The 26,748-nt window shown below is 39.8% G+C and overlaps 1 protein-coding gene and 2 long non-coding RNA genes across 3 annotated transcripts; all 3 read left to right on the forward strand.

Moving 5' to 3' along the window:
• Nucleotides 1-3,468: 3,468 nt before the first annotated feature.
• LOC148240400 (uncharacterized) lies at nucleotides 3,469-4,416 on the forward strand. Its single transcript, XR_015814022.1, has 2 exons — nucleotides 3,469-3,846; nucleotides 4,057-4,416. It is a non-coding gene; the product is annotated as an uncharacterized LOC148240400 (long non-coding RNA).
• Nucleotides 4,417-10,010: 5,594 nt separating this feature from the next.
• On the forward strand, nucleotides 10,011-11,487 carry LOC148240401 (uncharacterized). Its single transcript, XR_015814023.1, has 2 exons — nucleotides 10,011-11,198; nucleotides 11,442-11,487. It is a non-coding gene; the product is annotated as an uncharacterized LOC148240401 (long non-coding RNA).
• Nucleotides 11,488-14,747: 3,260 nt separating this feature from the next.
• On the forward strand, nucleotides 14,748-17,314 carry APX2 (ascorbate peroxidase 2). The gene is made up of 8 exons (XM_022055975.2): nucleotides 14,748-14,892; nucleotides 15,006-15,137; nucleotides 15,224-15,398; nucleotides 15,522-15,587; nucleotides 16,407-16,455; nucleotides 16,546-16,628; nucleotides 16,741-16,820; nucleotides 16,965-17,314. The coding sequence occupies exons 2-8, from the start codon at nucleotides 15,019-15,021 to the stop codon at nucleotides 17,143-17,145; spliced, it is 753 nt and encodes a 250-aa protein (XP_021911667.1). The 5' UTR covers nucleotides 14,748-14,892; nucleotides 15,006-15,018; the 3' UTR covers nucleotides 17,146-17,314.
• The last annotated feature ends 9,434 nt before the right edge of the window (nucleotides 17,315-26,748 follow it).

The raw sequence follows: 26,748 nt of genomic DNA on the forward strand, positions 1-26,748 counted from the left end.
GAATTTTTAGCTCATTTTGTAACAGGGTTGAGAAAACAAACTGTCATCATGCACGCAATTATAACAAGATATAGCACAAAAAATTCTTTAAAAAAAATACAAAATTTATTATGACAAAACGAAAATACGTCGTCAATAAAATTGTAAATTTTTATATAAAAAAATTATGATGATTTTTTTTGTCATAAAATTTTTTATAGTATGTATAAAATATTTTTTATGATAAATATAAAACATCAAACTCTACATTTCCAACAAAATAAATATAGAAAATATGTTGAATGAAAACCATAAATGGAAAATAGTAGTCATTCTTGGTCGAAAGGTTTCTTTCTTTATCTTCATAAAGCGAGCGTGTAGGAATTGCAGGCTCTGTCCCAGTTTCCCCCCGTTGGTTTTAAGGAACTTTCCCAAGAACAAAACAAAGAGAAGATGATGATGATGAGCATAAAAAAGGCTGGCATACTTTTGTATGTTTCTAACAGTAAATGTACTTTTGTTTTCGTTGACTTTTCCAAACTTACTTTTTTTAAATATACATCATATATATATATATATATATAAATGGTGCAGTAAATAAATTTTGGGTATGTTTTTGTCTTATTGGGTTTGGTGGAGGTGCAGTGAGCTAGTAGTTTCCTCATTGGGTTATAGACTAAACCCATATAAGAGGGTCCCATAAATATCCTCTTGGAAATTTTAGGATCCTCTCACCTTTTGCTTTGCTTTTTTGTCTTCATCATTTTTTGAACTACTCCCAAACTTTACTACTGACTTTTGCTCTTGTTACAGCAGTTTTTTCAATGGAGCTTAACTTATTTCTTCCAACCGAGAATGTGAATGTCCAGTGAGTAACATATATTTTATTTAGAGACTCTCTTATCATATATATGTACAGTACAGGTACGTATAAATTTACCTTCAACAGTTACTATCATCATAAATGATACGTATAATAAGATTCATCACTTATCTTTCTCTTTCGGCATAAAGCAGTTCCTGAATCATAAAAAGCAGGAACGATCACCTCTCTTCCATGATCTCTTGAGTCATGGCTGCGCCCCAAACAACTCCCAGAATTTCCTTTTTCATTGATGAACAAGGAGGAGGAAACTTAAATTAAGCTCTTCAAAACGGCGTCATTTTGAGGAGCCAAACTTGAGGCTGGGCCGATGGGCTTGGGTCTCAATTTAAGAGGCCGCCCATCTACTTTCTTTCTTTTTCACTCTTTTTCGTTCTTTTTTTTCTTTTCTTTTTCTTCATTTTTTTTGTTCACTGAGTCAATTCTTTCTTTTTTATGGGCATGTAATGGAAGTTGAACAAAATAAAATAAAAGTAAAATAAATATAAATATAAATAAAGTAAAATGTAATTAAAAGGGTAAAAAGGAATAACCAATGTAATAATTATCTATAAAAATTAATGTAATAATTAGGTCGATCATTAAGATAATAATTAAATCAAATGGATTCTTTGCATTCCCAAATCGCATAAAAATAACGATAACACAAATTTCTTAAGACGGTAAAACAAAATACACAGATTCTATAAATCTCAACCAAATATAGTTTTATAACATTAAATAAAAACTTTAAAGATGTCAGTTATTTTTATACCTACAATTTTCAAATTTTAAAATGTAATACCCTTAATTAATTTTAAGGGTATAAATATAATTTTTAAATTTTTATTTAATGTAAAAATAAAAAAAAATTAAATGGATGATGAAATTGAAAACAATTTTTAAAAAAATGGATGAAAATTTGGGTTCTGCAGGTTTTTTTAAAAGAAAAATAAAAAACAAATGGTCAAAAAGAAATTTAGGAACATTGTGCCACGTAGGACGTCAAGTCAGCAGTCCCGACAAACCGGAGCGCGCCGCATGGCAAAGCACGCTGACGCAGTGCCATGCAGGAGGCCACGCTGGCGATTCGCGTATACGCGATCGGATGGTCCGAATTTGTTCCTGTGCACACAGACGGTCCGGATCCGTTCATTCCTCATACGCGATCGGACGGTCACGATTAAACACGATGAACGGTCCAGATCCACTTCCTATTTAAACTCACTCGAACGGTTCAGATCAAATCGCGATAAACAGTTAAGATTCACTTCCTATTTAAACGCGATCGGATAGTTCAAATCATATACTATGGACGGCCCAGGTTAAAAGGATACGAATATAAATAATCATCTTCACACCAAACTCTAACTCTAACCGCCAAACCCCCCCTTCCCCCGCTCACCCCCCCTTCAGAGAAGAAAGTCAGTCGTCGAGAATGGAGTCAACCGCCCCCTGCTGCCATGTCAGAGCCGCCTCCAACCGCCAAAAGAGGTAAAATTTTCTCCATTCACTCGAAATTTTATTTTGAACACCCCCATGGTCAAATTGGAGCAAAAGAACCGACAGATGAGCCGAAAACTGCGCGCAAAGGTTGGCGACGTTGCTGTGGGAAAAAACAAAAACTACCTTTGATAAGACCCTTTCCAAATTTCGTTTCGTGTAACTTTTCCACCATTGTAATCACTATTCCTTTCTCTACAAATTGACCAAAGCAAAACACCTAACTGTGAAAGTGACTTGGGGGAGCCGACGCACCGGAAAACTCTGTTGCTGGTAAACTTTAATTTTTTGACTTTTTTGACCAACCGATGCCCCTTAACGTCTTTTATCGTAGGAATGGGTACAAAATCGGCCGAAAACTTTCAACGCGAGGCAAACTGCTGCCGCGGGCAGCTGTGCCGTCACCGAAAAAATCAGTGTTAAAAACCATGCCGGAACTCCAAAATTGGCCAAAAATAGTTTTTAATACTGATTTTTGGCTTTGTTGGGTATTTTAAAGTACTTGGAGTGTGTTTTAATCCCCGAAAAAAAATTTAGGGACTTGGCGACCGCCAATAGGTACAGCCAAAAGTTCAACGTTGGAACACCAATTCGAGTAAAAATCTATTACCTTATTCCATGTTATGGAATTGAAGTTTAATTAATAATAATACGTTATTTTGTGTGGTTTAAAAAATATTCATAATTAATTACATATCACTAATAGAGTCGGAACCTGTTATTTATTACTATTTATCGTGTTTAACTGATTGATTGATTTTACAGTTTCGAATGCATAATAAAACACTAGAATTTGTATGATGATGCGATTGTGTTTTCTTGATGCATGTATTGCTTGTTTTATGTTATTATAATTAAATTGGGAAACTGAAAATTAAAGGTAAGCGAAAAATTGTTTGATTAAGTGGATGGATGAACGACAGTCTTATTGGATATTTTGTAAGATAGTGGACGGACCAGATACATAGGGAACCCTACCGTGAACATTGCCTCATACCGGACGGGGTATCGAAAATTGGTAATTTGGCGCTCATACCGGACGAAGTATTGAGTGATGGTATCTTTTGGTGCTTATACTAGACGAGGTATGAGGATGGTCCTGTAGCACCCGGAAAGGAGGAAAAAAAAAAAAAAAAAAAAAAAAAAAAAAAGGGGAAGGCCACGTCAGCAAGCCCGGTCAGCACCCGGCCAACCAGGGCCTGCCACGTGGCAAGACCGCGTCACTCCAAAAGGAGCCACGTTGGCGATCCGCGTGGGTGCGATCCGACGGCCCAGATCAATCACGCGATCGGACGGCCCAGATTCAATCAAAAACGAACGGCCCAGATTAAAACAAAATGAACGGCTGTGATCAAAAGGCAAGGGGTTATAAATAGAACCCCCACACCAGACCACAAACCCTAGCCGCCAGCCGCTCGCCGGAGAAGACGAACCAGAGACCGACCGCTGCCACCCGCCGCCACTCGCCGCCGCACCGGGGAAATTTCCGACCGCCGATCGAGGTAAATTTCATACCCCCGACTCGTTTTTCCCCACTGATTCCTCCTATGCCCAAATCGAAGCCGAAATCCCGGCCAAACGGCCGGAATACGCGGCCGAAGCCCAGCGGCGCCGCCGCGCCCCCTCTCGGTTTTTGCCTCCGACGAGGCCCTTCCCGGCCTCCGTTCGATGCAATTTTTATATCACCGTGATCACCATTCTTTTCTCTACAGGTTGACCGGAGCCGAATCACCAAAACACGAACCTCGCCGGAGAGCCGCTGCACCCGAGAGCGCCGCCGCCGGTAAGCTCCGTTTTTCCGTGATTTTTTGGCCCCCCGAGGGCCCTAGGGTTGTTTTCTGACAAGGACCAATGCGAGCGTGGCCGAATTCGGCCGAAAACGGCCGAAAACAGCCAACCCGAGGCGACTCGCCGCCGCCAGCGGCGGCGCCGTCGCCGGAGCACGGCGGAGCCGCCGTGCCGGAGTTGCGATTTGGGCCGAAGGAGGCCCTGGGCCTAATTTGGATTTTTTTTGGAACACGTGCAGGTACTGTTAGTGTGTTTCAGTTTCCCGGGAAAAAATTCAGGGAAAATTAGGGACAGCCTGCAGGCGCACTGTGAATCGTATTCGGATCCCGAAAACAGGTAAGGACCCCTCACCCTATTTCCTATCACGGTATTAAAGTTCAAAATGATAAAACGGTATTTCTTGAATTAACGCATGTGTGAAATTGCTTAAGGTTGCTAATGGAGCCCGAGTCTAGTGTGATTGATGATTTACTGTTATTTGGCCTGTTTTACAGCTTTAAATGCATTATGGGGTTTGATGTGTTCATTTTATAGTTTCGAATGCATATATTACTGTTTTATTAATTATGGGTTGAATGACTGAAGAACTGATACTGTATGTTGTCTGTTCGGCATGAATTACGATTTGCTTGTTTAAATGTGAATTGATGATGCTTATTGAGGAAAAAGGGAAATGAAACATTGTATAGACTGATAATTGTATGATGGGGTCAGCCTGACTAGATATCCTGGGAGATGGTGGACGGACCGGGTCCGTAGGGAACCCTACCGGGATTGTGGTCTCACATGCCGGACGGGGTATGGAGATCTTATGGTTTTGGCGCCCATACCGGACGGGGTATGGGGACGGCCCGTTTCACCCTCATACCGGACGGGGTATTGAGGTTTATGGTTTTGGCGCCCATACCGGACGGGGTATGGGGACGGCCCGTTTCACCCTCATACCGGACGGGGTATTGAGGTTTATGGTTTTGGCGCCCATACCGGACGGGGTATGGGGACGGTCCTGGAAACTGATTATGAATGTTAAAGGTTAACGGGTAGCGGAACCCCTATGGACCCCCACGGATACTAGTAGGCTGGTAAATGAGAAAAAGATATGTTGTACAATGATTGAATTACAAGAGGCGTGATAAGTGTTATGTTTTACAGCTTAGATTATTCAATGATTATGATGATGTTATTGTTTTTCTCATATTGTTTTCATAAATTCCACCAAGGTAAGTGGATGGTAAAGGTTTTCATGTTAATAAACGAGTTTATTGTAAATTATGCTCCATTGGTCTTTTTGTGTTTTTCTACCCACCTTTACCTCCGTGACGGTGAGATATCGTGATGTTCTTACTGGGCTAGTGTAGCTCACTCCTTATTTAACCATTTCAGATCAGGAAGACATGGTTCCCGAGCCCGTTCCGCAGGAGGACGACGAAGGGGATACCTAGAGACTCTGTAGTCATACTCATAGTTTTATTTTCGAGTTTCTCTCTTAGTTAGTTTAATCTTTTATATTTTAAGTACGTTTCTGGTTTTTCGTGTAAGGGATGTTAACTGAAATTTTGATCTCGCTTCCGCATTTGATATATTTAAATACTCATTTCATTTTAATATTTCCGGGGCCGTTACAGTTGGTATCAGAGCCGCATTTCCTCGGACCCATCCCTTACACTATAGTCCTTTAAAAAAATACTCACCGATGGGTCGTTACTCAACCATTCCTTGTAAATGCAGGTACACAGAAATGAGGAGAGGAAGGCCCCCACTAAACCGAGCGGCCCAAGATAATTCGCTTCGGGAGGATTTGGACAGATTATATGAGATGGTGGAAGCTCTCGTAGTTGCCCAGCGAAGGCAAGAGGAGAGAAGGGAGTTACCCGGACCTCCTCCGCTAGCGCAGGTTGAGCCCCCGTTACAGCAGGCTGATCCCGAGCCACCCCGGCAGGAGCCTGTTCCTCCACAGTACCACCCGGCACCACAGCCGCGGTACGACCCGGTACCACAGCCACAGTACCAACAGGTACCGCCACAGCATATTCCAGTGCCCCCACCCCATCAGCAGGCGCCACCACAGGGTCCCCCAGTTCACCCTCAGCCGGCCCCAGTTCCTTTACCTCGGGACCCCGCTCCCTCCTTGATCGACCCCGGCTTCATAGAGAGGTACAGGAGACTGAACCCTTCTACTTTTTCAGGGGGATCCTCTTTCGAAGAGGCCCAATACTGGCTGGCGGAGACTGAGAGAGCATTTGAGACCTTGGGAGTAATTCCTGAGCAGAGGGCTGCCATTGCCTCCTACATGCTGGTAGGGGAAGCAGTACGCTGGTGGGAGCTCAAGCGGGCCACCTTGCCTGTACCAGTTACTTGGGAGCAGTTCCTAGCGGCTTTCCATGCGGAGTATCTCCCTAAGCACATCCAACATTTAAAGGAAATTGAATTTGCTCAGTTGGTCCAGGGTAATATGACAGTGTCGGAGTATGCCCGCAAGTTCCTGGAGCTGGGTCGACATGCCCCGGAGACATTGTTGGATGAGGGCCGAAAGGCCAGGAAATTCCAGTGGGGTCTCCGCCCGGAGATCAGACAGCACTTGTTGGTGATGGAGCTCGAGACATATTCGGCAGTCCTGGCAAAGGCGCAGATCATAGAAAGGAGCTTCGACACCCGCCCTCAGCTAACGGGAAGTTCCCGACCTTCAGCCCCGCTCCGCAGGCCAGCGCCTACCATGCCTGTCCAACCCAGTAAGAGACCCAGGCCTGCCGTTCAGGGCCCTCCTCAGGCTATGGGGGCAGCTCGTGGGAAGATCTGCCAGTACTGCGGCAGGGATCATGGGGACCGACCCTGCTACCGCCTCAACAACACCTGTCGCATATGCGGCAGTGCCCAGCACTATGCGAGGGAGTGCCCTAGGAACCAGAATCAAGGGAGGCCTCCAATCCAGGGCAGAGTTTACAACCTTACCCAGAAGGATGCCGATGCAGACCCGGACGTGGTACATGGTATGTATACTATCTCTGGCCACATTGCTCATATTTTGTTTGATACTGGTGCATCACATTCTTTTATTTCACATGTTCTTGCTTCCAAAATTTGTGTATCACCTGATAGACTAGATTCATTATTGTTTGTATCTACCGCTGGGGGGGAGACATTACTAGGAGAGGTTGTCTACAGGGCATGTGCCGTGGAGATAGCAGATAGGAAATTGAGGGTAGACTTGATAGGGTTAGACACAGGGGATTTTGATGTAATCCTAGGAATGGATTGGCTGGCGGCGTATCACGCCACCATAGACTGCTTTAATAAAAAGATTGTATTTAATCCTCCCAACGAGGAGCCATTTACAAGTTAATAAAATTATTCGGTACTGATTCTCCCTAATGACAAATTCTTTTCTTCTTAATTCCCAGTGCGTTGATATTGTATTTTCCCTAACTAGGTAAACCCAAGAAGGAAGTTTGTATCCAAGAGATTCCAGTAGTCCGAGACTTTCCAGACGTATTTCCGGATGAACTGCCCGGTCTACCAGGGGACAGAGAGGTCGAGTTCACCATAGACTTACAGCCAGGAACCCAACCCATCTCGGTAGCTCCTTACCGAATGAGCCGCATCGAAATGGAAGAGCTAAGGAAACAAATCACTGAGCTACAAAACAGTGGCTTCATTAGACACAGCATTTCCCCATGGGGTGCCGGGGTTACTTTTGCAAGGAAAGGAGATGGAACGTTGAGGCTGTGTATTGATTATAGAAGGATAAACAAGGTAACAATTAAAAACAAGTACCCTCTCCCCCGGATTGATGACCTTTTCGATCAGTTGCAGGGTGCACAGGTCTTTTCTAAAATAGATCTACGATCAGGTTACCATCAGGTAAAAGTGAGAGCAGAAGACATCCCCAAGACGGCATTCCGAACCAGGTACGGACACTATGAGTTCCTGGTTATGCCGTTTGGGCTAACCAACGCCCCGGCCATCTTTATGGATCTAATGAACAGAATCTTCAGAGAGTTCTTGGATAAATTTGTCATCGTGTTCATTGATGATATCTTAGTCTACTCAAAAAGTAGAGAAGAACATGCTCATCATCTTGCCCAAGTCCTCCAGGTACTCAGGGAAAAGAAGTTGTATGCAAAGTTGAGCAAGTGTGGATTTTGGCTCGAGCAAACCGCCTTCCTAGGACATGTTATATCGAAGGAAGGGGTGTCGGTGAACCCCGAAAAGGTTGAAGCGGTACTTGGTTGGAAAAGGCTGACAACAGTTAAGGAAATTCGCAGTTTCCTAGGGATGGCGGGTTATTACCGCCGGTTTGTCGAAGGGTTCTCCAGTCTAGCGGCCCCTCTAACCCGACTCACAAAGAAGAATGCAAAGTTTGATTGGAATGAGAACTGCGAAAGGAGTTTTTCAGAATTGAAGAAGCGACTGACTACTGCACCCGTGCTGGCTCTACCGAGTGGATCAGGAGGGTATACAGTTTATAGTGATGCCTCCTATCTGGGCCTGGGTTGTGTCCTGATGCAGCATGGAAAGGTTATAGCATATGGGTCTAGACAGCTAAAGAATCATGAGAAGAACTATCCTACCCATGACTTGGAGCTTGCCGCAATCATACACGCCTTGAAAATCTGGCGCCATTATTTGTATGGAGAGACCTTTCAGATCTACACCGATCATAAGAGTTTGAAGCACATCTTCACTCAGAAGGATCTCAACATGCGTCAGAGAAGGTGGATGGAACTCCTCAAGGACTATGATTGCGACATCCTATACCATCCAGGTAAGGGCAACGTAGTAGCCGATGCCCTCAGTAGGAAGAGTGCAGGCACCCTAGCCCATCTGATGGTTTCGGAATGCAGGTCCATTGGGGCTACGCAGCAGGTTCGACTGCAAGATCTGAAGAGGGCCACATGTTTGAGCCACCTAGCAGTCCAACCCGAGTTAATCCAAAGAATAAAGGAAGCCCAGTCAATCGACCCCGCCCTAGTAAACCGCAAGAAGGATGCAGAACAGGGAGTGAACTCAGAATTTCAGATCTCTGCCGACGGATTGATTCGTTTCAAGGACAGAATGTGTGTCCCAGACGACAATGAATTAAAAAGAGACATCATGACAGAGTCCCATAGTTCAAGATTCGCCATGCATCCAGGAAGTACAAAAATGTACCAAACTATGCGACCCCGATTCTGGTGGAATGGGATGAAGAGAGATATAGCCGACTTCGTATCTAAGTGCTTGGTATGTCAGCAGGTCAAAGCAGAACATCAACGCCCAGGGGGGTTGCTTCAGCCCTTACCGATTCCAGAATGGAAGTGGGAACACATCACCATGGACTTCGTATCGGGACTACCCAAGGCACGATCGGGACACGATGCCATATGGGTAATTGTTGACCGACTCACTAAGTCTTCCCACTTCCTGGCCATCAGAATGACTGATTCGTTGGACAAGTTGGCAAGAATGTATGTCCGGGAAATAGTCAGACTGCATGGGGTCCCAGTAACAGTGGTATCCGACAGGGATCCCAGATTTACTTCTCGGTTTTGGAATAGTTTCCAGCAAGCTATGGGAACAAAGCTGTCCCTCAGTACTGCCTTCCACCCCCAAACCGATGGACAATCAGAGAGGACAATCCGTACGCTGGAGGATATGCTCCGAGCTTGTGTCCTTGACTCCGGAGGCCATTGGGACGACCATCTACCCCTGATAGAGTTTGCCTACAACAACAGTTACCAAGCAAGCATCGGCATGGCCCCATACGAGGCGCTATACGGGCGTCCGTGCAGGTCACCGATTTGTTGGGAGGAAGTGGGCGATAGAAGATTGTTTGGCCCGGATTTAGTGGAAGAAACCACGTCCAAGATAGTTAAGATCAAGAAGAACATCCAGACAGCTCAGAGTAGGCAAAAGAGCTATGCTGATACCCGGAGGAGAGACCTAGCCTTTGAGAAAGGTGACCGTGTGTTTCTTAAAGTCACCCCCTTCAAGGGAATCAGTAGGTTCGGCAGAAGGGGAAAATTAAACCCCAGATACATTGGACCCTTTGAAATCTTAGACAAGATTGGTACCACTGCCTACAGACTTGCACTGCCCCCTGAGCTCTCCCGGGTTCACAATGTGTTTCATGTATCTATGCTGCGCAAGTACAATCCGGACCCTTCTCATGTCGTGGCTCATGAACCGCTTTCACTCCGAGAGGACTTGTCTTATGAAGAAGTACCGGTCAGTATCACGGACCGAGAAAGCAGAATACTCCGTAACCGAGAAATATCATTTGTAAAAGTCTTGTGGCAGAACCACACGCCTAGGGAGGCGACTTGGGAGCTGGAATCAGAATTTAGGGCCCAATATCCTCATCTATTTAATCAAGAGTAATGAGGCAAATTTGGGGACCAAATTTCTTTATGGGGGGGAGAGTTGTAGCACCCGGAAAGGAGGAAAAAAAAAAAAAAAGGGAAGGCCACGTCAGCAAGCCCGGTCAGCACCCGGCCAACCAGGGCCTGCCACGTGGCAAGACCGCGTCACTCCAAAAGGAGCCACGTTGGCGATCCGCGTGGGTGCGATCCGACGGCCCAGATCAATCACGCGATCGGACGGCCCAGATTCAATCAAAAACGAACGGCCCAGATTAAAACAAAATGAACGGCTGTGATCAAAAGGCAAGGGGTTATAAATAGAACCCCCACACCAGACCACAAACCCTAGCCGCCAGCCGCTCGCCGGAGAAGACGAACCAGAGACCGACCGCTGCCACCCGCCGCCACTCGCCGCCGCACCGGGGAAATTTCCGACCGCCGATCGAGGTAAATTTCATACCCCCGACTCGTTTTTCCCCACTGATTCCTCCTATGCCCAAATCGAAGCCGAAATCTCGGCCAAACGGCCGGAATACGCGGCCGAAGCCCAGCGGCGCCGCCGCGCCCCCTCTCGGTTTTTGCCTCCGACGAGGCCCTTCCCGGCCTCCGTTCGATGCAATTTTTATATCACCGTGATCACCATTCTTTTCTCTACAGGTTGACCGGAGCCGAATCACCAAAACACGAACCTCGCCGGAGAGCCGCTGCACCCGAGAGCGCCGCCGCCGGTAAGCTCCGTTTTTCCGTGATTTTTTGGCCCCCCGAGGGCCCTAGGGTTGTTTTCTGACAAGGACCAATGCGAGCGTGGCCGAATTCGGCCGAAAACGGCCGAAAACAGCCAACCCGAGGCGACTCGCCGCCGCCAGCGGCGGCGCCGTCGCCGGAGCACGGCGGAGCCGCCGTGCCGGAGTTGCGATTTGGGCCGAAGGAGGCCCTGGGCCTAATTTGGATTTTTTTTGGAACACGTGCAGGTACTGTTAGTGTGTTTCAGTTTCCCGGGAAAAAATTCAGGGAAAATTAGGGACAGCCTGCAGGCGCACTGTGAATCGTATTCGGATCCCGAAAACAGGTAAGGACCCCTCACCCTATTTCCTATCACGGTATTAAAGTTCAAAATGATAAAACGGTATTTCTTGAATTAACGCATGTGTGAAATTGCTTAAGGTTGCTAATGGAGCCCGAGTCTAGTGTGATTGATGATTTACTGTTATTTGGCCTGTTTTACAGCTTTAAATGCATTATGGGGTTTGATGTGTTCATTTTATAGTTTCGAATGCATATATTACTGTTTTATTAATTATGGGTTGAATGACTGAAGAACTGATACTGTATGTTGTCTGTTCGGCATGAATTACGATTTGCTTGTTTAAATGTGAATTGATGATGCTTATTGAGGAAAAAGGGAAATGAAACATTGTATAGACTGATAATTGTATGATGGGGTCAGCCTGACTAGATATCCTGGGAGATGGTGGACGGACCGGGTCCGTAGGGAACCCTACCGGGATTGTGGTCTCACATGCCGGACGGGGTATGGAGATCTTATGGTTTTGGCGCCCATACCGGACGGGGTATGGGGACGGCCCGTTTCACCCTCATACCGGACGGGGTATTGAGGTTTATGGTTTTGGCGCCCATACCGGACGGGGTATGGGGACGGCCCGTTTCACCCTCATACCGGACGGGGTATTGAGGTTTATGGTTTTGGCGCCCATACCGGACGGGGTATGGGGACGGTCCTGGAAACTGATTATGAATGTTAAAGGTTAACGGGTAGCGGAACCCCTATGGACCCCCACGGACACTAGTAGGCTGGTAAATGAGAAAAAGATATGTTGTACAATGATTGAATTACAAGAGGCGTGATAAGTGTTATGTTTTACAGCTTAGATTATTCAATGATTATGATGATGTTATTGTTTTTCTCATATTGTTTTCATAAATTCCACCAAGGTAAGTGGATGGTAAAGGTTTTCATGTTAATAAACGAGTTTATTGTAAATTATGCTCCATTGGTCTTTTTGTGTTTTTCTACCCACCTTTACCTCCGTGACGGTGAGATATCGTGATGTTCTTACTGGGCTAGTGTAGCTCACTCCTTATTTAACCATTTCAGATCAGGAAGACATGGTTCCCGAGCCCGTTCCGCAGGAGGACGACGAAGGGGATACCTAGAGACTCTGTAGTCATACTCATAGTTTTATTTTCGAGTTTCTCTCTTAGTTAGTTTAATCTTTTATATTTTAAGTACGTTTCTGGTTTTTCGTGTAAGGGATGTTAACTGAAATTTTGATCTCGCTTCCGCATTTGATATATTTAAATACTCATTTCATTTTAATATTTCCGGGGCCGTTACAGGTCCGTTATTTAAAAATATTGAATAAAGGTTCACATGTAATAGGGACATCCCTATAGACCCCATGGATACCAGTAAGTTGATAAAAGAAAAAGTCGTTGTTCGGACTGATTGAATATAAGATGTTGATATTGTTTATGTTATTAACTTTATAAGTTGATTTTTTGAAAATCTCGATACGGTAAGTATGCGGTAAATAATTTTATTTATGACAAACGAATTTATTTAAATTAAGAACTCTATTAATTTTTTTTTATGATTTCTACCAACCTTCATGTTTGTGTTGGTGAGTAACGTGATATTCTTACTGGATTAGTATAGTTCATTCTTTCATTAACCATTTCAATTCAAGATGACGAATATCCATATCTCAATCCACAAGAGGATTGCGAGTAGGATGCTTAATTATTTATTTTCTATTTATTTCTTTGATTTCTCGTTATTTCTTTTAAAATGATCATTCTCATAACCCTATTGGGTGATCTGAATTATTGTGTAAGAAATATAAACACTAACTATTTATTTCGGTTCTGCACTAAAGTTATAATTTATCTCATTTGGAGTTCACGGACTGTTACATAAAAATTTTAAATAATATAAAACTAGTAATGTATGAAATCATTACTAATTCAAGCAAAAGAAAATATTTTTAATAGTTAAGATGAAAAAAATTTGATATAATTATTTATAACTATCCGTTCAATAAATTATATACACAGATTTATTAGAAGGAAAAATGTTCTCTATTCAATTATAGTTATACGTGCATTTTTTACTTACTTTCAACCTTGTGTCCAATTAAAGAAAGTAGAAAAGTGAGCTTGAAGATAAATTTTAATGCATATATCAATGAAAAAAGAAACAAAAAGATGAGCTAAAAAGGTTACATTTGCAATAGGGTACCATTAAGGTGAATCTCTATAAACAAATTGTTTATCGTGAGTATAGAGGCAAACTCTTTATACGAAAAAATATCAATAGTTACTTAAATTAAGATTTTATAATGTTTGTTTTTGTTGGAACAATTAATTCACAAACCATGCACAATCACAATAAAGCAAAGTATAGAAGAAAAAAATATAAAATTTAATATGGTTTGTTAGTATGCCTACACTCACAGGTAAAATTGATAATAAAGTATTTTATTATAATAAAAAAGATAGTATATCACCAATAAGTTACTAAATTTATATATAAAAATAGATTACGAGAGATTTTTTATGATAAATATATATTTTTTTAAAAGATATAAATAAAATATTTATTAAGATAAATATAAAATATCTTTCAAAATATAGATAAAATATCTTCAAAATTTAAGTTAATTTATTAATTTTAAATATAATGTTAATAAATATTTAATATGAACTTTTAAATATACAATATAATTAAAGTTCTTTTGTACCCGTAGATATATCCTCTAATTATTGTAATATTATTGCATACCATGTGAAGAGTATCTTCTTTTGAATGAAATTTCTTGACTTACAAGATTTTTAAATATTCTAAGTTGAATTTTATTAAATTTTTAGATTTCCCCTATCTCCATGGGAAAAACTCGATTTACATCGGACGTTTCTAGATGCCACCAAAAACGACAAGGAAAAAAAGAAACGTTTCTTTAGTTGAAGAATAATTAGACGTCTATTAGTCCAAACTCTGACCGCGACTGAAAAAATCAAAAACTGGGTGGGAACGTGCCACGCCACGCTACCGTACACGTGGCGAAATGATATTGGATATGGGATTTATGTTGTCAGACGCCGATCGTACACGTGGCGAGATTCTATTTGATATGGGGTTTATATTGTCGCGTATACTCAGGCGGGCGCTGTCATGATGTCATTTCCTCGGTCAGTCAATATGGATCCCACTCTGAACGATAGGGCTCATATCCACCGTTTGATTGGATTAATCTAACGGCTGATAGAAGCGTACTAGAATCTTCTAGCCCTAAACCCCTATATCTTCAGACACGATGCCGTTCCAGCCGCATATGCCATTTTCTGAGGCTTGTGTTTAGAACGTGTCTGTGAGTTGTATTCTTTGCATCTGGTAATTTCAAGGTGAGTGCTGGGCTTTTTCTGGTTGGGTTTTCACGGGTTTGTGTTGAGTTCGTTTGATTTTGGTTCGATCGTTGGGAAGTTTTGTTTTTTGATGAATCGAAATGGGTTTGCAGGAGATCGTTGACCATGGTGAAGGCGTATCCGCAAGTGAGTGAAGAGTACCAGAAGGCTGTGGAGAAATGTAAGAGGAAGCTTAGAGGATTGATCGCTGAGAAGAACTGTGCTCCCCTAATGCTTCGTTTAGCGTACGCTCTCTCTCTCTCTCTCTATATTTCTCTTTCTCCATTTATGGGTTTTCATGGATTCATGTTTTTCTTTTTGGGTTTTGCAGATGGCATTCAGCTGGGACTTTCGATGTGAAGACGAAGACAGGTGGGCCGTTCGGGACGATGAAGCACCCAGCAGAACTTGCTCATGCCGCCAACAATGGTCTTGATATTGCTGTCAGGCTTTTGGAGCCTATCAAGGAGCAGTTCCCGATCTTATCTTATGCGGATTTCTATCAGGTAATTTGTTATCATTGTTATTCATCAATGGAAGTTCTGTTTCTTTTTCCCTCTGTTTTCCCTTTTTGGCTACTTTTTGGGGTTTTGTAAAATGATCTTGGGTTCTGTCTTTGATGGGTGAAGTTGGCTGGAGTTGTTGCCGTTGAAATCACCGGAGGACCTGAGATTCCTTTCCACCCAGGAAGACCGGTCAGTGATTCTCCTTACTTTTGTTCCTTTATGTATTATCTTTTGAGCAGGAAATTTTTCAAAAAAAAAAAAAAGTATTTTCAACTGGAAAATCGGATGATACTTATCTTGATATTGGGAAAGGAAAATTGTTGCCTGTGATTACGTTAATTTCGGTAGGACTTGAGAAAATGTTGCATGTGAACCTTAGATGAAGCTTTAGCACAACTATGTTTGATAAAATTAAGATAATGTTTCTTTCTTTTTTATTATTATGTTCCTGGGTATGTATGTATAAGATGGGATCCTTTATATTTCTGAAATTACGGGAATTTTTTGTTTTTCAGAAACTCGTATATGTTATACACACATTGATTCAATGATAATAAGATTTGAAAGGTGATAGTGAAAATGCAACATGGTTTTGGGAAAAAGAATATTTTTAAAGCTTATGTTTTTATTTTGTCGTTTTTCAATTGTTTTCATTTTCCACAAGTATATGTATATGGTTATGTGATAAATTTACATAACACAGTTTTCTACAACTAATAGGGTTTAATCTTTTTAAGTTTTTGAGGATAAGCAACATTTCACTTGCTTGGACCGGAATAAAGAACAAATCTGCTAGCATTCAAATTTCCCTTTGCTACGATGTTAACTATCTTTGGAAGCGCTAAGCATCTATCAGTTCTACTTGTGCATACTTGAAATGTGCTGTCCATTCCTTAAAACAAAACATGTAAAACTTGCAGTAGAGGGGAAAGAGCAAAAACTAATAGGTTTTATTCAATCTCTATAAATTCTTTCTTCAAGAATTCTGAATTTTCAGTTTTGCTTCAGGACAAGAAAGACCCACCTCCAGAGGGCCGCTTGCCAGATGCTACTAAAGGTAAGTTAATTTGCTGTAGTTCAGAAATACCGAAGTCAACCGTTCAACTCTTCTTCAGAATTGCTTATATACATAATATCTTGCTAATAGGTTCTGATCACCTGAGGGATGTGTTTGGCCACATGGGTCTTAGCGACAAAGACATTGTTGCATTATCTGGTGGTCACACTCTGGTGAGTTGACAAAGCTGGTTCCTTTTAAATTGCTATTTCTTGGAATAAAATCCTATAATTGTTCTGGGTTTTTCTTTGCCATGCTGATCAACCTACCTGGTTACCATTTCAGGGTAGGTGCCACAAGGAGCGTTCTGGATTTGAGGGACCATGGACCACCAACCCTCTCATTTTCGATAACTCCTATTTCAAGTAAGATCATCACTTCTTGTAGTTCTTCTCGCCTAAATCGAAATGAATGGTTCTGAATATAGTTTTGCACCTATATATAAGTAAAATCTACAAAAGAAAAAGACAGGAGCAACCATCTAACTCTTATCATTTTTTTTCAAACAGGGAACTTCTAAGTGGAGAGAAAGAAGATCTTCTTCAGTTGCCATCAGACAAGGCTCTTCTTGAGGATCCTGTCTTCCGTCCCCTTGTGGAGAAGTATGCTGCAGATGAGGATGCCTTCTTTGCAGATTACGCAGAAGCTCATTTGAAGCTGTCAGAGCTTGGATTTGCAGATGCTGAGTAAGGGAAAAGAGAAAAGGAAGAAGTGGGTGTTCCATCTAATTTCTCCTATTTGGATTATTTGGGAAAATATTATCTTTTTGGTCTGAGACAATGATTGTGTGCACTCATTTTGGTACTCCTTAGCTTGGTGCTTATTATCTATTGGGTGAATAATAACTTGCTTTTCTCTTCGTTTTGGTTCTTCAAATGTCTCTGCATCTTCATTCTTGCCTTCAATGATTGTGTGCGCTCATTATAAGTTCAAATATGTCAATTCTTTATCATTCCATGTTCGATAATTATATAAAAGAGTAAGAAAGAGCAATTTGTCTTAACAACAATAAGAGCTTAAGATTTAACTTTTTTTTTCTTCCCTCGTGTCTTCGTCTCATAAGTAAAAATAAGTCTTCTCCTTCATCTTCGTATTCAACGGAAAAAAACAACAACAATTTTTTTTTCTTCTTAATTTTGTGTATTCTTTCCAAGCCTTTCAAAAAAACCAAAAATATTTTGCTTAATCGACAATTAACATCTACTTTAGACATTTTAAACAAAATTAAGCACTATTTAAGGATCAAAATTCTCTTTCTTAAAATCATTTAAAGATACTTAGTTAATAAAAAAAGAATTAAGTATTTAATAGTATTTTAAGTGAATAACAAAATTACTTAAATCATTGAATTAAGAGTGTCTTAAGGAGATAGAAATCAGAGGAACTTTTTTTATGTTAACAAAAAAATAAAGACAAATACTTTATTTCTTATTCTTTATTAAAATGTATCAACTGAACTTTTATCTTTTTGTTTTAGATGTGAATTTATTATTACAAATCTAACAAGGTTAAATGACTCGAAAAATTCAATCCACTCATAGCACGAATTCGATCTTGCCAACTTTTAGAAATAAATTGGATATTTTGTTAAGAACGTAAAAGATTTCAAGGGGTAAAAATATGTAGGAATTTTAATAATAAAGTAGGTCTAAATTTAAAACATACTATCGAATCATGCGGTAAATTTTACAAATCAATATGTAGTTTTTCGAAATTTTTACCCTCTCTTTATTTTTTATGATAAAATAACAAAATTAAAAAAAAAAAATCTTCATATAATTAGGGAAGCATAATTATTTTTTTATATCTTTAAATTTTTTTTATTTTTAATTTAACTCATTATAAAATTAAAAATAATATTTTTTTTTAATTTCTGTACATAAAAAGTTTACATTTTATTTAATATATTAAAACTCAACATTCATTTAATTATTTTTAAACAAATTTAATTAAATTAATAATTTTTTTTACATAATAAACTCAATAGAATATTATTCTCACCAATTATTAAATATGATATCAGTGAAGTGAGACAAAAATTCATAAAAAGAAAAATAAGGAATAATCTATTTGCATGCATATTTTAGTAACTTTGAACTATTGTCAAAGCATGTAATTATGACATTTATTCATAATAAAAGTTTAGTAATCAATGGTTTCTAACTTTTTGGGTTGTGGGAATTAGTGAGAAGACAAATAAAATGAGATTAAAATATCTGTGAGCTTCTACACTTGAACATTCTTCACAATTTTATTTATTTATTCATTTATTTTTTTTAAAAAAAAAAATGTTTCACACATGGCACAGATTTCAAAATTATTAAAACAATAAACATATTGCAATATTTAAAATTAAAATAAAATCTTGAACATGTCAAAATAATTTTTCCAACATTATATGAATTAATTAAACATTAACCAACCCCATTTTTTTAGAACTCTTTCAATTACTATTTGAATTCCATTTTATTAAAAAACCAAATTGAGTTCGTTAATGCACATTTCAAAACTATTTTATTTTAATTCAAACTCAAACATCGTGCGTATTGATTGTTCTTTCACAACAATATGGAAAGGTGGCAGACTCCGCAACGGGGTCTGTGGAAGTGCAGTGTAGACGGAACCATTTTCAACTCGACTGGCGATGCTGGGTTTGGTGCGGCTGTCAGAGATTCATAAGGACGGGCTGTCGATAGCTTTATTATCCTGGAAACTCTCTGACTGCAGGTCCCCTTATCTTGCAGAGCTCATTGCGTACAGGAATACCCTGAACTACCCACTGTCCGGGACCAGGTACTGTTAAAGTAGATGCTAAGATGGTACGCGGAGCGGTTGACGACTGAAGAGGAAGACTGCTCAGAATATAGTTTTCTAGTTGAGAATTGCAGAACCATTCTTAAACTCCCACCGGACATCAAGGTGTCCTGAGTTAAACATTCTTGCAACCAGTTAGCCCGTTGTCTTGTTAGAGAGAGGCTTTCCAGTTTTCTGCTTTCCATGTATGGGAGACTCTCCCCGCGCACACTTCTGGATTCATTTGAATGAATTTCCAAATCAGAATCTTGGCTCAAATCAAGAGTTTACATTATGAATTTCCATTACAAAATCATGCACAAAATTATAGAGAAAATTGGGGAAAAGGGAGTGCATAGTCGACAATTTGGGAGGGCTGGGCCAACTTTGATTTAGAATTTTGATTTTTTAAGTCTAAAGAGGAGATGGGTTTTAAGAAATTCAGAACAAAAATGGGCTGTAAAGAAATGGGTTGAAGTTTAAATCTAGTTTGGGAATTGGGTCTTAAAATTTAGACTTTAGACTTGAATTAAATTTGGGCATTAAGGTCAAAAAAAATAAATTAATACAGAAAAGAGTTTAGGTTTGTGCATAATTGATGGTATAATTAGTTTTTGGTCTCCCTAATATTTCATTTTATTCGATTTGTTCTAATTAGTTTTTTTTTTTTAAATTTTTTTTGTCTCTGTACTTTTAAGATTTATTCAATTTAGTTCATCTTTGTTAACTTTTGCTAATGTTATTAACACATTTATCACGTGTAACTAGACTTTACAACATGTAATGTGATTTGATTGAGTATTTTTATATATCAGACATCTCATGATATCTAATGTATAAAAACAAGTAAATTCTAATATAGAAGTTCTATAAAGTTATCTTCAATAAGAGGACTTAAAAAATATTTGTTTTGTTTCATTTCTTTTATTTTGTATTATTAATTTTTAACTTTTTTTAATCAAAAATATTAAAAATTGGATTATTTTTATATATCACATTACATGTGATATATAACGCAACACCCCGAATATAAGAATTTGACTCAGAATGGTGAAATTTAATGTATTTTTTAATAATAAAAATTAAAGAGTTTTAACTTTAAATATGTTTATTATTATTATTATTATTTTTTTAGAAACATGCACTTTGAGTGTTTTTAAAACAATTTTAAGAAGTTAGGGTTAAACTTTAAATAAAGGGGTATCTTTAAAAAAAATATTTGAAAACATGTGTCAAATCGTAAAAAGAGAAAGTACTGACTACGTAGGACGCCCACATCAGCAGCACGACAAGTCAAGATGCGCCGTGTGGTGAACACACTGATACGAACTCCACGCATCATATCCACGTGCCAGGGTGATCGAACAGTCCGCATGTCTTCAATCAGACGGCTCGAATTTATTTTTCGAATAAACGAGATCTGACGGCTGAGGATGATCCACGCGAACCTGGATGGACGACCCAGATTGATGGGAGGGGGATATTTAAGCATCGCTTCGGATGACCCGCAAAATCCTAGCTGACGCCTCTGACCGGAGAAGAAAAAGAAGGGCGACCGAAAAAAAGCTCAACCGTTGGAGGGATGATGGCACCACTGTGCTGGAGACTGAAAATACTTCAGTAAACCGAAATATTCTTCCCATTTCTCCGCCTTAGCCATCTAATGTGTTTTCAGTGCAGGATAAACCGTAAGAAAAGCTATAAACCGTAAGAAAGGGACAACAGAGCTCGGCTGGACCGCCGCACCAGAGGACCAAAACTGCTAGTAAACACCTGTTTTTCCCCTTCATTCACTAAAAAACACCCTTTAACCATGATGGAAAGAGATTTTCATCAAGAGCCGATCCAAATCAGTCTGGCCAAGAGGAGGAGCCGCCAGAGGAGGAGGATCAGGCGGCGGAGCACGGCGACGGTGCTGCGCTGGAATCCCAACTCAACCCCTAGTGAGATTTTTTGTCCTTTTTTGTTGTTTCTCGTGTATTTTCATATCATTTTGACATATGTTGCAATCTTATCAAGAAATTCAAGAATCGAAAACCATCAAGAAATGCAATAAAAAAGGACACTGATTTAGGGTAAGAATCTCTCACTTTTTTTTTCTATTACAGTTAAATTAAAACTAAATTAATATTAAATAAAAATATTAGATAATTGGCGATCCTTTGATTAATTAAGTATAGGTTATTGATGGAGCTAGTAACTAGTTCATCTATACTTGTTATTAGTTTAATTGTGCTAATTATTTCTCCAATCGCTTTATTATGCTTATTTATTTACGATTATATTTATTCCAATTTATTTGCTTTAAATATATGGTTAGCATAATATGGTTTCTTAATCTATATTTTACGTTGCTCTATTGTCTGCATAACACGTTTCAGTCAGCGTAATGCATTATATTTCGCTCACGCATTTTGAAATATGAATTTTGTACTCTTATATTGCTTGGGATGTTGATATACGTGTTGTTCAAGGCTAAATAGTAAATAAAAGAAATGACGTACGTGAATTAATGGTATTGAATAAAAGGGCTTAACAAGTGTTATAGGAAAGAGTACATGGATTTGGTGCATAGGGTGAACCCTACCGTAGACGTTACCCTCAGCCGTATGGGGCTAGGAAGTCCTATACCAAACGGAGTTAGAAATTAGTTTAATTATACTTATACCGAATGGGGTATTGAAGCGGTTGTATGTTGTGGCGCCCATTACTGGACAGGGTATGGGGACGGTCATATAAAAGCCCAAAACTAGAGGAAACAAAAATGTCGAATTATATCAACTATAAACAGAAACAATTTAGAATTTAGGGTTTACATTCCTTACACAGTAAATCAGAATACTGAATAGGGATATAAGAATATTCCCTTATAGGAGTTCAAATAATGAAATAATCAAAACAAAATATTTAAAAAAAATCCTATAAGGTTAACCTCCGCTGGGTAATTCTGATGGGATTCGAAGGTAACTTTTATTCACAACCCTCTTGTTGTTCACGATCTAGATCTATGTCTTTCTGATATGAAATGGTTAAATAAGGGCAATGAACTACACTAGTCTAATAAGAATATCACACTCAACACCAATATAGAAAACCAAAGGTTGATAAAAGATTATCAAACAACCAATGGAGCCCTTGTTTCTTTTTCAATAAATTCATTTAACTTAAAAGTGTTATTTCATACTTACCCTTATGAGTTTCCAAAACCGACCTATGAAAATAATAACCCGAATAACATTTTGATTACATACTTAAAATGAGCAATAACAATAACTTTACAATCTTAGCTGCATACTAGTACCTCTGAGTGTCCATAGGGATCTCATATACGCGTGGACCTAATATCCAATTTATCGATTAACCGACCAACTTCATACCACATCCAGTAATGGGCGCTAAACATGTCACCACCTCAATACCTCATTCGATATAAGGGTGAACTATACCTCCCAACCCTTTCTGGTATGAGATATGTAACGATCCCAGAAATTCTAAAGGAAATAAATTATGAATTAAGTGCAGAAATGAAATAAATAGTTAAGGTTTACTTCTTTATACAATAACTTAAAGTACCAAATAGTGTTAAGAAAATTATCCTTTTTGAAGAAATACAAAAAAATAAGAAAATAAACGGAAATTAAATAAAATTAGCATCTTATTCGCAACCCTCCTGTGGATCAGGCTCCGGATTCTAGTCCTCTTGGTCTAAAATGGTTAAATAAGGAATAAGTTACACTAGCTCAGTAAGAATATCACGCCACTCCCGACATAAAAATGAAGGTTGTTAGAAAATCAAAACAAGTAACGGCCCCGGAATTTTAAATGAAATATATGTATTAAAAATGTCAAATGCGGAAGCGAAATAAAAATTTTGATTAATATAAAAACGTACTCAAAACATGAAAGAACAAACTAATTAAAAGAGATACTCGAGATAAAAATTATAAATATATCTATAGAGTTTTTAGGCGTCCCCTTCGTCGTCTTCCTGCGGAACGGGCTTGGGAACAATGTCTTCCTGATCTGAAATGGTTAAATAAGGAATGAGCTACACCAGCCCAGTAAAGACATCACACTATTTCACCGCCACGGAAGTAAAGGTGGATAGAAAACAAAAATGAATAATTGAGCATAATTTATAACGAACTCGTTTATTAATATGAAAACCTTTACTGTTCACTTACCTCGGTGAGATCCATGAAAACGACATATGAAAGCAATAACATTTTCATCATCATGAAATCATATAAACTGTATAATATAACACTTACCACGCCTTTGCATTTCAATCATTAAACAACATATTTTCCTCTTTTACCAGCTTACTAGTATCCATGGGGATCCATGGAGGTCCCCGCTACCCGTGAACCATTAACATTACAACCTGATTCCAGGGTCGTCCCCATACCCCGTCCGGTATGGGCGCCAAAACCATGAACCTCAATACCCCGTCCGGTATGAGGGTGAAACGGGCCGTCCCCATACCCCGTCCGATATGGGCGCCAAAACACATAAGATCTCCATACCCCGTCCGGTATAAGAGACCACGTTCCTGGTAGGGTTCCCTACGGACCTAGTCCGTCCACCATCTCCCAGGATATCTAGTCAGACTATTTACATTTTTTACTTATCAATTCATATAACCTATTTGCCCTTTTTCCTTAGTCTCAATCATCCAATCATACACAACATGTAAACCACTAATTCACACCAAAGAAAACAACACAGTATCGGGTTCACCATAATACAAACCATAATAAAAGAAATCATGATTCATGCATACGAGACCACAACATAATTACATCAAACATCATGTTGCATTTAATACTGAAAATTAGATCAAACAATAACAGACCAACACTGTATCAGACTCGGGCCCCATTGGCAACCTAAATCAATTATACATCTATAAAGTCACACAGTACATTTTAATTATTTATTTAGCTTTAAGACCGTGATAGGAAATAGAGTGAGGGGTCCTTACTTGTTTCAGGGTCTGAATTCGACTCTACAGTGTACCTACAGGCTGTCCCTAATTTTCCTGAATTTTTTTCGGAAAACTGAAATGTACTACCGGTACCTGCACGTGTCCCAAAAAAATTTCAAATCAGACCTAGGCCCCTTTTGGCCAATTCTAAAATTCTGGCATCGTGGCTCCGCCATGCTTCGACGGCGGTCTGCATCGGGTCAACTGTTTTCAACTGTTTTGGGCCAAATTCGTTCGATTTTGCATCAACTCTTGCAAAAAAATACTTTAAGGGGCCTTGGTTTCCCGAAAATACATAAAAAAACTGAAATTCACCGACAATGGGGCTCTCCAGTGCAACGGCTCCTCCGGCTCACATTGCTATTGGGTGGTTTGCTTTGGTCAACCTGTAGAGAAGGAAATAGTGATCACAATGGTGAAAAAATTACTCAGAACGAGAATCGGGAAGGGCCTCATCGGAGGCATTTTGTGAAATTCCCCGCAGCAGCGGCGTCGGGCTTTGCCCATGGTTTTCGACTAATCGGCCAACCCTTTTACTCTGATTTGGTCATTGAGATGTTTAAAATTGAATTTCGAGCAAAGAAATTTTTTTAACCTCTTTTGGTGATCGCAAGTAGCTCCGGCGTGGCAACGGGTGGCCACGACTCTCATTCCCAACGACTGGGTCTTTTTCTCCGGTGAGGGTGTCTGGCGACTAGGGTTAGGATTTGGTGTGAAGAGAGTTATTTATATTTGTCTCCATTTAATCTAGACCGTCCGATCGCAATTAAATAAATAGTGAATCTGGACCGTTCATCACGATCTAATGTGGATCGTTTATCGCGATCTAATCTGAACAGTCCGACCGCGTTTAAATCTGACCGTCCGATCATGTTTGGGGAGGGAACGCATCCAGGTCGACCGTGCGCGCGAGAACGGATCTGGACCCTTCAATCGCGGGTACATGGATCGCCCACATAGCCTCCCGCGTGGCACCGCGTCAGCGTCTGTTGCTACGCAGCGCGTTCTAGTTTGTCGAGGGTTCTGATTGAGCATCCTACGTGGCACAAGTTTTTTTAATTATATTTTGACTCCCGTTTTCTGATTTTTTTTAAAAAAATACTTTCAGAACTAAATTTTCACTTTTTTTCCCCAAAATTGTTTTCAATTTCATCTTCCATCAATGCTTATCCCATACGCATGGACCCAATATAACCGACAAACTCCATACCATGTTCTGTAATGGGCACTAAACATGTCATCGCCTCAATATCTTATTCGATATGAGAGTGACTTATACCTCCCAACCATTTCTGGTATGAGATATCTTAACCCTGTTTGACTGAGATAATGTCCACGGTATGATTTTTTCTATGCATTTGGTCCGTACACCCTTCCCCAGGGTGCCCAATAACCCTTTCATATTTTCCACATCATCAACCAATCACCAATCACACACCAACACCTCAGTTTTACCAATCAATAATAAGTCATGCAAATAGCTAAAGCGTAAATCAATAAAACGTGATTATGACATTTATTTCAATCAATGAACAAATAAGAGAAATAGTTAAGTAATCAATAACAAGATGACAAATAAATCTATAAATGAAAGTGCACGCAGCAAACCAATAAATATATTCTAACAATAGATAAAGAATATAAACAAAATGGGTAATTTCGTATTGACCAGTTACCAGTAATTAATTTTAGAATTTTTTAATTTTTACAAAATACACCATTATTAGTTATTAAATTTTAATTTACCATAACGAAAAAAATGATGAGGGATTCTTATCCCGGATCGGTGTTTGAAACACTGTTCTTTTCATTGTGCCTCCTGGCGGTTCTTGGATTTTATGAGTTTTTCCTACAAGAATTAAGAATGCACGTCACGTATCCAAAAATACATCAAAAAGGAATAAATAAGTGTTTTTGAACTTTTTCGACCAATTTAGGGTTCTAGTACAGCAACGTCGTCATGCTCCGGTGCCGGCTCCGCCGCCCACAGCGGTGGTTCCTCTCAACCTGGCCGTTTTCGTCTAGTTTTGGTCAGTTTTGGCTGATTTTGTATTGAAACCTACAAAAAACAAGGTTAAGGGGCCTTTATCGGCTAGAAAAGGGGGAAATTAAGACCCTATTAGTAGAGGGGTCTTCGGGTGCGACTGCTCCGTCGTTCCTCCTTTACGGTTTGGATTTTTTTCGGCTAACATACACAAAAAAGAAACAAGAAATAAAAAGGTCAAAAAATCAATGGAAACGAAAAACGGGAAGGGGGTCATCGAAGAGGTTTTCGGGTTGCGGCTGCAGCGGCTCAGTTGATCTTCGCTCGTATTTTATACTTATCTGATTCACTTTTTGCTCCGATATGGGTGTGGGAAGGTTCGAAATTCAATTCAGAGTGGAAGGGAAAAAATTCTACTTTTTTCGGCGTCGGTAGTGGCTCCGGGTGATGGTGTACCTCTAGTGACTGAGCTTCCCTTCGATCACCCTCATTCTTTTTCTCCAGTCGACTAGGGTTTTGGGAGCCAATT

The sequence above is a fragment of the Carica papaya genome, chromosome 8 (assembly GCF_054855325.1).
Source record: "Carica papaya isolate Zhongbai chromosome 8, ASM5485532v1, whole genome shotgun sequence".
NCBI lineage: Eukaryota > Viridiplantae > Streptophyta > Magnoliopsida > Brassicales > Caricaceae > Carica > Carica papaya.

Coding starts and splice junctions, on each gene's coding strand:
- APX2 (XM_022055975.2), top strand. CDS start 15,019: ATGGTGAAGGCGTATCCGCAAGTGAGTGAAGAGTACCAGAAGGCTGTG. Junction 15,588..16,406: donor CTTTCCACCCAGGAAGACCG/GTCAGTGATTCT, acceptor GTTTTGCTTCAG/GACAAGAAAGACCCACCTCC. Junction 16,821..16,964: donor TTCGATAACTCCTATTTCAA/GTAAGATCATCA, acceptor TTTTTCAAACAG/GGAACTTCTAAGTGGAGAGA.